Source organism: Sabethes cyaneus, chromosome 2 (genome assembly GCF_943734655.1).
Source record: "Sabethes cyaneus chromosome 2, idSabCyanKW18_F2, whole genome shotgun sequence".
Taxonomy (NCBI): domain Eukaryota; kingdom Metazoa; phylum Arthropoda; class Insecta; order Diptera; family Culicidae; genus Sabethes; species Sabethes cyaneus.
This window is the reverse complement of record NC_071354.1, coordinates 189574680-189589190: the sequence shown is the minus strand read 5'-3', so window position 1 is coordinate 189589190 and position 14511 is coordinate 189574680. Positions and strand designations below refer to the sequence as shown.

The 14511-nt window shown below is 44.0% G+C and overlaps 1 protein-coding gene across 1 annotated transcript; it reads right to left on the bottom strand.

Annotated features, from left to right (window-relative positions):
• Positions 1-12640: 12640 nt before the first annotated feature.
• LOC128734380 (probable cytochrome P450 28a5) lies at positions 12641-14284 on the bottom strand. Its single transcript, XM_053828552.1, has 3 exons — positions 14096-14284; positions 13794-14040; positions 12641-13735 (listed from the first exon to the last, which is right to left on the bottom strand). Exons 1-3 carry the CDS (start codon positions 14278-14280, stop codon positions 12668-12670), a joined length of 1500 nt encoding a protein of 499 aa, XP_053684527.1. The 5' UTR covers positions 14281-14284; the 3' UTR covers positions 12641-12667.
• Between the last annotated feature and the right edge of the window lie 227 nt (positions 14285-14511).

The window sequence follows — 14511 nt, the reverse complement described above, 5'->3', positions numbered from 1 at the left end:
TGCTCCAATTTTTAATTGTAGCATATGTGGAGGCATACCAGGCAAATCAAGTGAGTTTAAAAATACAGTAGGATAATTCACTACTTCATCTTGATTAATAATACTATCCACTGATTTATATGTTCTTGATATTCCTGGTGTTAAATTCTGAATATCCATATCCAATGATCTTATTAACATCTTTGTTTTTTGCTGCCAATATTGCTCTCTCGCTTAACCAAACAGGATTTTTTTATTTGGGAATACTTTTTGAATTAATTCTATTTTAGAATGAGTGATACTACAAAATGTTGCCGGTAAAGTTATTAAGCCAGTATTATTGTCTACTGGTATTTTACCATTTCCGACGTCCAAGAATTGCTTAGAAAACCTATCTGCTGACGGGTGGTTTTGGAATTGAACACGCACATTTGTAGTAAGTTTCAGTTTATTTTTACAAATCTCCACAAACTTGATGATTTTAAGCCCGCATTTAATTCAGCTGCAGCCGTAGAACGCGGAATAACGGGGAGTGTTTGTCGGTAATCCCTCCCAGTTGGCCTCGAGGTAAGACGCTGGTCTTATAATCCAGTCGTCGTATGTTCGAATCTCGGTTGGGAGAGGCTGTTAGAGTCAATAGGATCGTAGCACTGACCCCGCACTGTCCTGTATTCTAACAGCTGGTTGCGAAGCACTTAGAAATTCGCCTGCTAATAATTTTAGCACCGCCAATCAATCTCTGGTTTCCTCGCAGATCTTGTAAAGTACTGTTTAAAGCTTCCAAAGATTTTTTATGAGTCATAGTACATTCATTCCATACAATTAATTTGGATTTTTGCAACACTTTTGCTATTCCCGAAGTCCTAGAAATATTACATGTCGGATTCTCGTCCAATTGTAAGTTCAGTGACAACTTTAATGCTGAATCTATTTTGAAGAGCACGGTTATGACTCATTCTTAATCGGTCTCTACTGTTTCCAGAGGCATGTTCTTCTTCACTACGGTCAAAACGTGATCGTGAAATGCGTTGTCGGTTGCCTTCGTTTCGTTGCGCCCGCTGCTCAACACTTTCAGCTCTTCTCTTAATTCCTCTACGTTCTGTTTCCCTTGTTTGTCTACCAAGATTACTCCTTTTTGGTGACATAGTGTTAAAATTTTATGTTAAGTTTTGTAAAATACAGACAATGCTGCGAAAGCTTTGATTTTAGGTTTTAAACTTCAACAAATTAATTGTTGTTGACACGGGATTGCTTTGATGTTTTTTCTTGTGCGACAGTAGTGAATGTATGCGGCTAAATTGCAGTTTGTTCCAGATGTAGTATTTTTGAAATTTTGAAAACTTACACATACAGAAATTGAACAAAACCACGCTAACAACATTCCTCACATCATAAGCCATGTGTATGCCAAGTTTAATCGATATCCGTCCAGCGGTTTGCTAGTCTATACCGGACACACGAACAGCATTTCATTTTTATATATATAGAAGATAGATAGTGAAGGTAGTGCAATGTGGCAGACTGCGGAGGGCTGGACATGTGGCCAGAATGCCCGATGAAAGAGTAGCCAAAACTATTTTCAGCAGAGAACCAGGAAGAGGCCGTAGACTCCGAGGCAGACCTCGCACCCGGTGGGTGTGTGCTGTCGAAGACGATGCACGTTCAGCTGGTGTTCGTGGGGATTGGAGAACGGCAGGCCAGGACCGACGGTACTGGAAGACCATAATTCGTTCGGCGCAGGATCGGTAACGGACCGTTGCCACTAAAGTAAGTAAGTAATAAATTAATGGTCCCTTAGTTTCCCCCTCTTAATAATCAAACAAAAAACAAACCGTGTAACAAATTACCTGAATGTAAATTTAATTAAACCTTTTCGAAGATACTAAGTATTCACCATCCAAGATTTGGGAGGATGAGCTACTACCGGAGGAGTGGACGGAAGGCATCGTGTGTCCGATCTACAAAAAGGGCGACAAGTTGGACTGTTGCAATTACCGCGCAATCACACTGTTGAACGCCGCCTACAAGGTACTCTCCCAACTTTTATGTCGTCGATTATCACTATTTGCAAAGGAATTCGTGGGGCAATATCAAGCGAGATTCATGGATGCCCGTGCCACCACGGACCAGATTTTCGCGCTTCGGCAAGTGTTGCAGAAATGTCGCGAATACAACGTGCCTACGCATCATTTATTCATCGACTTCAAATCGGCGTACGACACGATCGATCGAGATCAGCTATGGCAGATTATACACTACTACGGATTTTCGGATAAATTAACGCGATTGTTCAATGCGACGATGGGTCGAGTAATGTGTGTTGTTCGAGTATCAGGGGCAGTCTCGAGTCCCTTTGGATCTCGAAGAGGGTTACGGCAAGGTGATGGGCTTTCATGTTTGCTGTTTAACATTGCTTTGGAGGGTGTGATAAGAAGAGCGGGTATAGACACGAGTGGCACGATATTCACGAAGTCCGTCCGGCTTCTTGGTATCGCTGACGACGTTGACATTATTACGCGTACCTTTGAGAGGATGGCGGAAACGTACATCGGACTGCAAGCTGAAACCAAACGGATTGGACATGTCATTAATGTATCGAAAACAAAATACATGAAAGAAAGAGGTTCTAGAGAAGTGAATGCTGACCTCCCTCCCCGGATTCATTTAGACGGTGATGAAATCGAGGTGGTAGAAGAGTTCGTGTATCTGGGCTCACTGGTTACCGCAGACAACGACACCAGCAGAGAAATACAAAGACGCATTATGGCAGGAAATCGTGCCTACTTTGGACTCCGTAGGACGCTGCGATCGAACAAAATTCGCCACCGCCCGAAGTTAACAATCTACAAGACGCTGATTAGACCGGTGGTCCTTTACGGCCATGAGACATGGACTATGCTCGTGGATGACCAACGCGCCCTTAGTGTTTTCGAACAGAAGGTGTTGCGCACCTTCTACGGTGGAGTGCAGATGGAAGACGGAATTGCATCAGCTGCTTAGGGAATCACCCATCGCTCACACCGCAAAAAATGGTCGCCTGCGATGGGCTGGGCATGTCGTGAGGATGTCGGACGACTGCCCGGTTAAAAAAGTTCTCAATAACGATCCGACTGGAACAAGACGGCGGGGCGCGCAGCGAGCAAGATGGATCGATCAAGTGGCTGGCGAATTGCGACCATGGACCGAGTGGAATGGAGACGACTTCTTCGTACAGCAGAGGAAACCACGGCTTGGAGCTGATTAAGTAAGTAAGTAAGTAAGTAAGTAAGTAAGTAAGTATCCACCTCATATGGTTTGCGTGATATAATTGTCTTTCTATCGTTACCTCCGAAAATTAGTTTTTTTTTAACTTTTTTGAACATTGAATTTTTTGAACAGTTTTATTTAACTAATTTGAAATTTTCCACAAACTTTTTGATATCTGCTAAGATTAAGAAGAAATAAATATCATTATCTAATTTTGACAGTTTGTTTGTTTTAGCTCAACTAGAAAAAATTCTAAGTTTGATGCCGGTTGCACCTTTCCTTGATAAATGGAGCCCCACCCTTTTTTAAAGAAAAGATTCGTCCATAAAAAAAATTGGGATTGCTTGAAGCACTGTATCTCGGCGTACAGAACACCTCATGGAATCGAATTATTCTTATACAAAAAAATGTAGGGAACACGTCGGAGTTGGAATATTGTCGGAGATGCTGACATAAACGTTTTTTTTCTTTAAATTGGAGGTGCTCCCATTAATCGAGGGAAAGTCTAACCGGCACCAAATTTTGGATTTTTAATTTCTGGCCTAAACCGAACAATTTTTGGGTCAACTCCGTGAAGATCGATTTTAAAACATTTGGGATGGTTGAATTGGCGATCTTCAGTTTTTTCCCAAAGCACCACCCGTTTCTGTCTTGTTCGAAACAAATCCAAAACTACGCTGCCGCTGAACTACGCTGAAATACAAGTAAAAAGTAGACTCGCTATTATTAAAAACATATTGAAAAAATCAAATGCCGTCAACTTGTGTTCCCCTGAGTCGGAGCCCATGAAAATGTATTTATATTGTGTGTTTCATTCAAACACATCCGAGCACGTAAATGAATTCAGGTCAAATCGTTTCGTACTTTCGGTTTCACTAGAAACGTCCCGGACACAAGACTCAAGAAATCTTGTTACTTATTCTTTCCTCCGTTTTTCTTCATCAACTTACCGAAAGCACCGTCAACGCTAAAGGTTTCCCAACCCAACCGCATGTACACCCTACACGTCGGTGTTATCGGCGCTATAAATTTAGTCGGCAGCTCGCTTTATATCCATTACCTACTTACCAGAGACCCACGGAAACTCTGCGACCAGACTGATCACAGACAGACGGGTCCGCCGTGCATACATGCAAGGAACGGGTGGGTCTCTACCACAAACGTGGCACAGTGATTTCATTCCGCACTCACTGGTAGTGAACCGTATTTTCTTTCACTATGGGAAAATATCGCGATCTGGACTGCATGTCAGATGAGTAGCTAGGATCGGTAACAACGATTATGTCGTAAACGAACACGGCCGTGTAATTTTCCCGTCCCAAAAGACGCTTCTGCTGTGACTTGAGACAAGTGGACGTATTAATGAAATGTTGCTTTTCTATTGCAAACCAATTTACGAGGTAGGTACTGAAGGGTGTCTGCTATTGCATAAGCTCGAGACTCTTGCTTGACACCGCACATTGCGGCACTGTAAGGGGATAGGTACACAGGTGTGCATTTAATTGAATCACCTTCACACATTTAGCCACAGTGCAGCAGCGTTCTGTTACAATGTAGAACCCGCCACAGAACGGTTTACGGAGCACATGCAATGTTGGTGTCCACGAAAACCGGGGGACAAATTCACCACGTCAACTACGAGAGCGAATCAATTAATCGCTACCGTCAGGCGTACCGCCGACCGAACGCGGGAAATATTTAGATCGATTGAATCGACGTTAATTAACATCTGAACTTCGAATACGAATCACTTTCTAAAAGTCGCTCGGATTAGGAGCAGGCCAATCCTGCAAGATTGATAATGATTGCTTGCATATTGTGGGAACACAACCGACGTCTAATGATATGCATCAACCTCTAATGATATGCATCATGATCATCAAATCAAGTAGCTGTCGGGTATTGCGATCGGTATCTCATTGAGTTCGTGGTCAAGACCTCAGCGGCGCATAGGCTGATGGTTGGGCTGTACCCAGAAGTGCAGGGAATAAATAGCAAAGTGCATTCGAGTTTCGCTCGAACCGTCTATGCTTCTTCGGCTGCATACATATATTGTTTTCTTTCTACTTCCATTCGTAAGTACATAGGCTTAGGGAATTCGAGACCAAATGCCGTATGTTAAATGTTCGACTTAGTCACGCCGTTTTGTTAGAACTGTTTAAAAAGGGTAAATTTGTTTACGGTTCATGTAAAGCACTTTGCAAGCATAATGGATACTTGTTGTATGTTCTCTTGTATGTTACTGTATGCAAATCATCAACAATGTTTTAACCGTGTTCAGGGTTAGAGTACAATAATGCAAGAAATTCACATTAGATCGGTTGGACAAAATGTCTTTATTGGTGGAGGGAAAAATGTTTTCCATGTGAAAATAATTGCGGCAGTATTATATTTTTAGGGTTTGGTTCGGCATTCAGTCGCCAACGATGGCGAAACATTGCTGTTCCTAGAAGGGAAAAATTCAGACAAACACGTTAGAAGCAAAATGCATTTCGAAATTATGTGCTTTCTTTTAAAACTTAATTCGATTACATTGCAGCATACATGGACCCCGATTCGACTTTATGCTTACCAACAGTAATCATTCGAGAATAAATTTGTCCAAGTGATAGAGATAATCAGAGTGCTCTAGGGTCATTCATCTTAAGATGGTAACAGCGTACTTCACCGACGACGGCCGCAGCTAGCAAACAACGACACAAGTCGGTACTCAATTTGGTTCGAAAAAGTAAGTAAACACCAACTTATCAAAAGGAAATCACTGCTACCGTTGCTGCTGTTGCTGCTGCTGCTACCAACATGGTGCCCAAGCACGTACTACAATCTTTATTGCAACACCGTCAGAAAAGGTCGCAGGAATTCCACACTTTTATCAGCACTGCCCAAGCGAACGATCATCGGTACGTGTAGGTACCACTGAAACGCCGCTTGCTCGGACCGCCGCGCCGGACCAATGTTGGCGGATTGAGCCCCAAACTGGAGTTGGATTTATTGCGATCGCCGATATTTATGGTATTTTGCGTGTTTTTGTTTCTGACCGTGCGCCTTGGAAAAATTGCTCCAAGATTACGTTACCGGGGATAATGCTTGAAATAAGAGAAGCAGAAAAAAACCAGCAGCGGCGGCATGCTTTATAGACAGGTGAGGAGTTTTCTAGGAATCGGTTAGACACTATCAGTGGATCAAATGGTCGAGGTACGTGTGAATTGAACGAAATTACCGCGTTTGATTTATAATCAAACATGGGCTCGCTGAAATCGTGTAAGCCTGAAATGATTAATACAAAGCTCGATCTGTGTGGTGCACATGCTTTAAGTGCTTACTGCAAAGATCTATTTGGCGCGATTGGGTAATTGTTTATCGTTTTTTTGCTTGTTGTTCTGCCGATAAGCATTACAAGGCGTTTATTACACGATACATAGTTATCGAAAATCTTAAGATTTGTGTTGGAAAAGTTAAAACTTTCCGATGCGCTTGTATGTTAGAAACACAACGTTGGTGGATGGCTGGATAATGCGTAACACAGACTCCAAAGTGGCCCTTGGCCACTTTCCAGCAACTCCTATCTCTAGTTCTTCGTGGTACTATCCGGAATACGAGCAACTTTAGCGGAGATCGGATAACCAATCCCGGTGGAAATTAAGGTCGTATACTAACAGGGAATGAGGCACAGTCTTGTCTCGGCACTATAAGATTGCCACCCCATCACAAGACATAAGACCCAATAGCGTAGTTCGAATACGGCAATCCAACACACTACAAACAATCAAGGAAATTCTACTAGCAACATTCGGCATGGACAAAGGCGACGAAATAAGGACATGGAATTGGAAATTTGGTACCTGGAACTGCAGATCGCTAAATTTCGTGGGTGGCGACAGGGTGCTGTTCGATCAGTTAGAACCCCGAAAGTACGATATCGTGGCATTGCAGGGGATCTGTCGCAAAGGCGAGTGTTTAGAGGGTCTGTGGAGGCAAAGCACAATTTTACCAGAGCGGTGAAGCGACCAACGAGCTCGGAACGGGCTTCGTAGGGATGGGCAAAATACAGAATCACGAAATGGACTGAAAAGTCACCGAGAGGATGTGCGTGTTGACGATAAAAGGCCATTTCTTCAACGACACTAAAGAAGAAATTGGGCTTGTCGCTCGACCAGAATGACCCGCCAACATTTTATTCGTTTCTAACCCAACATATGCGTACGTGTATGGGGCCCTTAAGGCCGATGAAGTTCTAGAAGAGAACACAGATTCACTGCATGGATATCCGGTGTAGAATCGAGGGTGTAAGACGAAGAAGAAAAAAAAGTAATGCAAAATTTGTATCCCAGTGTGCCGCTAGCCCTCACGGACAGCTGGCTGCTCACGAGTTGTTTGCCTCGTGAGTGGTTACGCAGAAAGACGCTACGAGACTGTGCGTTTGCAAGTGTGTAAGTAGTAAAATGTCTGCACACAGCAACGCCGGCTGTTTTTCGTTTGTTCTGGGGGCGCCATTTTGAGATTTTGCGTGGAGTGACAAATTGGCTGGCGCCGGTCTTGCGGATCATTACCTAGTAGCAGTACATGTGCGCTCAAAACAATCGACGATTTGAACCTCGCGACAAGGTCCCCCTCCTTGCTTGGTTAAACATTCGGTAATTAGACAATCCGCGCAGTGCCGAGAACTACGCACGCGTATTGGATGAAGCTCTGTCTTCCTCTGTGGAGCTAAGTGCTTCAAAAACGGATGGAGCAGCATACGCTCGGCCGTCAATGAGGCCGCAACCACGGTGCTAGGTGAGGAAACCTCGAGTGCACGAAATGATTGGTTTGACGATGAATGCCAACATGCGACGGAGATGAAAAAAAGAACTTGGGAGAACTATCTTAGCTTTTCCACGAGGGAGAATTTGACCAAGTATCGACGAGCGCGGAATGAGTTGAGTTGGAAGGAAAAAGCGCCAGAAGGAGGACAGAGATTGACTTGAAGTTGAAATAACTATTTCGGGCTAATGACACGCGCAAGTTTTACGAGGAAGTAAACCAAACTCATAAGGGTTACACACCTAAACCTGACATGTGTAGGGACGAGGGAGGGGGTCTAATCACAAACGAGTGCGAGGTGGTCGACAGGTGGAAGCAGTATTTTGATGAGCACCTCAACGGTGATATAGCAGAAGGAGTCGCAACGGAAGTTAACCTCGGAGTGCCTACAAACGGCAACAGGGTGCTGGCTCCCGATCTCGAAGAGATCCGGCGAGAAATTCGTCAGCTGAAGAATAATAGAGCCACCGGAAAGGATCGACTTGCGGCAGAGTCCTACAATGATGACCAAGAACCGTTAGCAACGGCACTTCATTGCATAATTTCTAGGATTTGGGAGGAGGAGAAACTACCGGAGGAGCGGATGGAAGGTGTAGCCTGTCCCATCTGCAAAAATAAGGCGACCGGCTAGATTGCTGTAATTACCGCGGCATCACGTTGATCAACGCCGTCTACAAGGTGCTCTCCAAGATTTTGTTGCGTCGTCTATCCCCAATAGCAAGAGAATTCGTAAGGCAGTATCAGACGGGATTTATGGGGGCCCGTGCTACTACGAAACCAATTTTTACTCTCCGACAAATCCTCCAGAAATGTCCCAAGTACAACGTACCCACGCCTCATCTTTTCGTAGATTTCAGGGCAGCATAGGATACAGTTGAACGCGATCAGCTATGGCAGACAATGCATGAGTATGGTTTTCCGGACAAATTGACGCGGCTGATCAGAGCTGCTCTGGAGCGAGTGATGTGCACCTGCGCGTTTCGTGGATACTTTGGAGTCCTTTCGAAACGCGCAGAGGGTTGCGGCAAGGGGATGGAATGTCCTGTATGTTATTCTATATTGCTATTGAAGGCGTGATCCGGCAAGCGGGCATCGAAACGAGAGGCACGATCTTCAGCAAGAGCAGCCAACTCCTAACCTTTGTAGACGTCCTCGATATCATTACTAGAAACCTAGAGACGGCGGAGGCAATCTACGCCAGACTAAAAATGGAGGCTAGAAGGATAGGGTTACAAATCAATGGTTCAAAAATCAAGTATATGGTAGGAAGAGGCTCCCGAGAGAGCAACGTTTGCGTTCTACGGACAGTGACTATTGACGGCGATGAACTGGAAGTGGTTGATGAATTCGTATGTTTGGGATCCCTGGTCACCGCCGACAATAATACGAGTAAGGAGTCCAACGACGCATGCAAGCTGGAAATCGATCCTACTTTACCTTCCGCAAGACGCTTCGACCAAGGAGCATGCGCCGCCGCACAAAGCTGACGATATAAAAAACACTAATCAGACCGGTAGTCCTCTACGGACTTGAGACAGTAACTTTGCTTACGGAAGACATACGTGCACTTGCCGTATTTGAACGACAGGTGTTGCGGAATATTTTTGGCGGAGTACAAACGGAAAGCAACGACTGGCGGAGGCGTATGAATCACCAGCTACAAACACTGCTTGGAGAGATTCCCATCATACACCTGGCGAAAGTTGGGAGACTACTGCGGGTCGGTCACGTCCTAAGGATGCCGGACGACTGTGCAGTCGTTCTCTTCAAGAACCCCCCGGCACCCGGAATAGAAGAGCCCAACGTGCTAGATGGCTCGACCAGATTGAAGCCGACTTGCGTGTGCCGAGACGCGCAGCGAATTGGCGACGAATAGCCCATGACCAAGTATAATGGAGAAGAATTTTTGATACGGCAAGAGCCACCCCAGCTCTTGGCTGGTAAACAACAACAAGTACAAATTGAATTTCCTGAATTTATCGAGGATTTGTCGCAAGAAAAACAGCGTCCCTTTCCAAACTCGCACTGGTATTCGCCAACAAAGTTTTCCTGCAAAGGTCTCAGTCTATGAAATAGGACGCGCGTGAGAATTTTATATACAGAATTAAGGAAAGGAATCCCTCGATAATTACTGCATTCGAGTCGATGGTTCTTTTTGTAGATAGGGTATATGAGACCTTCCAACCAGTCCGTAGGTAGTTCCTCCACAGTCCATACCTTTAGTATAACCTAATGGATTGCACAATACAACCGTTCACTCTCGACTTTCAAAAGTTCGGTGGGGATGCCATCGTTTCCAGCAGCTCTGCTGTTTTTCAGCTGTCTAGCCACTTTATACGTCATTCAAAGTTGGTGGATTCACAGCTTGTCTATCATCCTCAAGCGTCGTCCTATTTTTGTTGACAGCTCCATCTTGTTCTCCATCGACAACAGTACATCGAAATGTTGTTTCCACCACCTGGCCACCTCCAATCTTTCGGTAATCGGGCTCCCCTCCTTGTCGATGCACATAACAGGAATTGGCTCATTTCAGTTCCTGGTTCCGTTGGTCGTTTTAAAGAAGCTTCGAGTACCGTGCCTACTGCTTTCACTACCTGTAACGGGACGAAAGAACTCTTCGTTCGATCTGTGCATTTGTGTCCCCAATGATGATCTCTTATGTCATGTCCTGGGAACTCCCCATATGTCCATTCAAGCTATGTTGTAGCTAAAAGCTATAGGCTTAGTTTTACAGTGAAAGGAGATGGCAAAGTACTTTGAGGTGCTGACGGTAAGCATGTTATTCGAGCTTCAATCTTCAAATTTCTCCACATGGTGTTGCAGAAGAATTTTATATCGTCGGCATAAAAATATCGTCAGCCTGGTGGCAGAAGAGCTGATAGTTCGTTTATAAAAAGAGAAAAGAGTAAGGGTCCAAGGTTGCTCCCCTGTGGTGCGCCAAAGATGTTGCTGAACGAGGTGGAAAACTCTGATCCGATCTTCACACTCAGCCTACGGTGCGTTAGGTACGACCACTTGCAGAACGCGAACGATGCGGAAATTCCCAGCTTCTCCAGCCTAGCAAGGAGGATGCCGTGATCCACCCGATCAAACGCAGCTTTCAGGTCCGTGTACACTGCATCAATTTGCACCCCTTCATTCATGTTGTGCAGGCAGAACGACACGAAATCGACGAGACTCGTGGAGACTGAACGTTTTTTGGAAAAAACCATGCTGGTTTGAGGAAATGTAGTATTGAGAGCTAGCGAACAAAGCGTCGTTCACGATTACCTTGAGCACTTTAGAACTTGATCATAACGATGTAATCCCTCGATAGTTTTGAACGTTGCGCTTATCACCCTTCTTGTGTACAGGGAACATTACTGATTCTTTCCACCGAGTAGGAAACTTATACTGCTGGATTGTTGCATTGAACAATAGTGAGAGCTGTCTAGCGAGAACAGTAGAACACTTTTTCAGGATGCAAGATGGAATACCTTGAGGTCCCGCCACTAACGAGTATTTTAATTTTCCGATGGCAGTTTTTACAATCTTGTCCGTTACATGAAAGACGTTGAGGTTCATTAGGGGTGTTTTTAACATCAGAAGCAATTTGCTGTGCGGAAACAGGAGCACGATTAAAAGCCTGCTTGAAGTGAGTAGCAAAGAGGTTGCATTTATCGCGAGCAACGTTGGCTTTACGATCATCCAAAAACAGATCAACAGGCAGGTCGTCCTCGTTTCTCTTAGAGTTAATAGATGACCGAAATTTCTTCGGATTTCTGCGTATCCTTGCATTCGTAGAGTATACTGTTTATACAAAAAATGGTTGTACGCTCGAAAATCACTACAGGCACGGTTAAAGTTTCGTTTGATGGCTTGGCAGTGTGATCTTTGTAATTCGCGCAGAGCAGAGGATCTTGCACATTTCAATTGACGAAGATGCGCGTTTCCCCATGGAGGTTTGCGAGCGGGTCGGCGTAATCGGTGATCAAACTGTTCAAAGTGCGAATGAATTATTGAACTTCCGTGTCAACATCAGGATACAGTAACAAAGATTGCCAGTCGACCTGCGTAATTGTTGTGGCTAAGCCATTAAAATCAATTCTACGAAAATCTAAATCGTTGCCGTCGATAACATCCTCAAACACGACAGGGATCCGCAGACTGAATGTAACATCAAGAGCGGGGTGATCGGCATCAAGCGCGATAATAGGCTCGGCCGCCTCGGTAACCGAGCAAAGTTGTTTGGCGGGATCATTGGAAAGTATCAGATCTAACAAGCGATTATTCCTATTTAACACTGGATTAATTTGTGTCTGGCCGTGGAAAAAGGAAGTCAGCCGCTCGCTGCGGATCAGTCGCTGTTGTAAGCCGCCCCTAAACTTGGATACAGCCGCGTACCTGGAAATGAAATGACTATCCATCGTGCAATTATCTTATCCGAAAATACTAAGTTAGCATTCACGACTCTCACGCCGAGGACTCGGGTTCAACCCAACCCTGCAGTTGTCACAAATAACCTAAAATTATTGTCACACTGATAAAAAACACTTTTAACAAAGCAGATAGTTAGATAATTAAATCCAAATTAATGATATTGTACAATTGGTATACAATTTTATCACATTATGTTGAAGGATATATAAGCCTAAAACTTTCATTTAAAAATAGGATTAAAGTTCAACCAAATTCCTCCCAGTGCCGAAATCAACGGTTCCTTCGGATCCACTAGTATAGGCTCTTTCGTCTTCCGATTAACGGTAACTGCGAAGTTCACGATGATCTCATATATCCCTCGTTTGACCAGCATTCGTGCGAATCGCATCCCAAGACACTGCCGTGGTCCTTCACTGAATGGCAGAAAGCATCCTTTTTCACGGTACGAACTGATGCCACCTACGTCGGGACTAAACCGATCTGGGTTGAATACGAGCGGATCAACAAAGTATTCGGGATCACGATGAAAAGACCAAATGGGGATGATGGCACAAACGCCCTTTTCAATGCGTACTGTTTGCGACGAGGTTATGTCCAACTCCGTTGGTTCAGTACACTGTTTGGACATAAATGCAGCTGGTGGCCAAAGTCGAAGTGATTCACTGAGTATCTGGTCCAGATATGGTAAATCTAGTAACGTATCATAAGAGATGGGGTCATTGTCCGTCGTTGCCTGCATAAGTTCATCTCGAAGACGACTCTGGATTTTCGGATTCTTCGCCAGTTCATACAGAACAAATGCCATTGCTGCACTAGTTGTTTCGAAACCATCACTAAAGAATGTCACTCCGTGTGCTGCCATGTCTAGTTCTGTTATTTCTTTTTTCTTCTGCAGGTTGATCAGATAATCGAGATAGTCGACTCTTTTGATAGGACTAGTTTCACGATGAGTAATCGCTTCCGACATTAAATTAAGGAAGAACTCCTCAACCGACTTGGATATAAAGCCAATCTTCAGCTTTCTCGCAATGTTCGGAAAAACTCCCATCAATATCATGCGGATAAATGAAAAGAATGAAATTTGCAAAATCCTACGGCCCATCTCTCGTATTTGGGGCTTGTCACTGGTGAACGATTGGGCATCGGCAGCAAATATGCAACTGGACACGACATCGGTTGTAAATTTTGCTGCCAATTCTTTAGCCTCTATGGGAGAACCAGCCTGTAGTTTGAGGTATTCCGTCATACGAGATCCGATGTCTTCCACAAAGGAAAACATTACTTTCATCTGTAATAAGATGAACCATTTGAAACGAAAAATTCAATTTTAGTAAGTATTTTGTTACCCTGGAACTGGTGAAAGCCGGTGTGATCTCAGAACGTTTTTGTTTCCATTCCTCACCATGCAACATAAATGGATTACGTCCGAGGATCCGATCTGCTTCCTTATTCACAGTTTTTCCAAGGTCATTATCATGAAAGTGCTTGAAATCCTTGGAAATAATATTCTTTGCTAGAGTTGACGAAAGAACAACTATTCGAGGCGAACGGTTTCCGAACACCCCCACAAAGTTGTACTTCTCTTTATATTTTCTGTAATCGAGCATATTTCTTATATTAAATAGTAAAAAAAAACAATTTTTCAAACCTGTAAATATCATCGAATTCGTCCACAAATGGTCGATGACGAAGTAAAAATGATGGGAAGTTTCCTAGCAGCGGAAGTGGGTCCGGTCCAGGTACGTTTCGATCCTTCCAATAACTGAATTTCCATACTAAATAAACGTAAAGCATTCCGAGTGCTACCAAGGCTAAGCTAATCGCGAGAAACATTTTGCAATTCAAACGCGTAAAGTGAGCAGTCGGCCGACAACTAAATCGCGGTTTGCACTTCCACCCGGTTATAACTTCCTAGTTCGTAACTCATTACGATATGATACGAAGCAGCTTCTTTTCGTTGCCGTAGGCGACGATGCTGTATTGTGAATAGTAATTTATCTCAGTTCCTGCTCATCAAGGTTGTTTCTCGGGTACTATTTCAAAAGAACTTTCTCACGAATATCA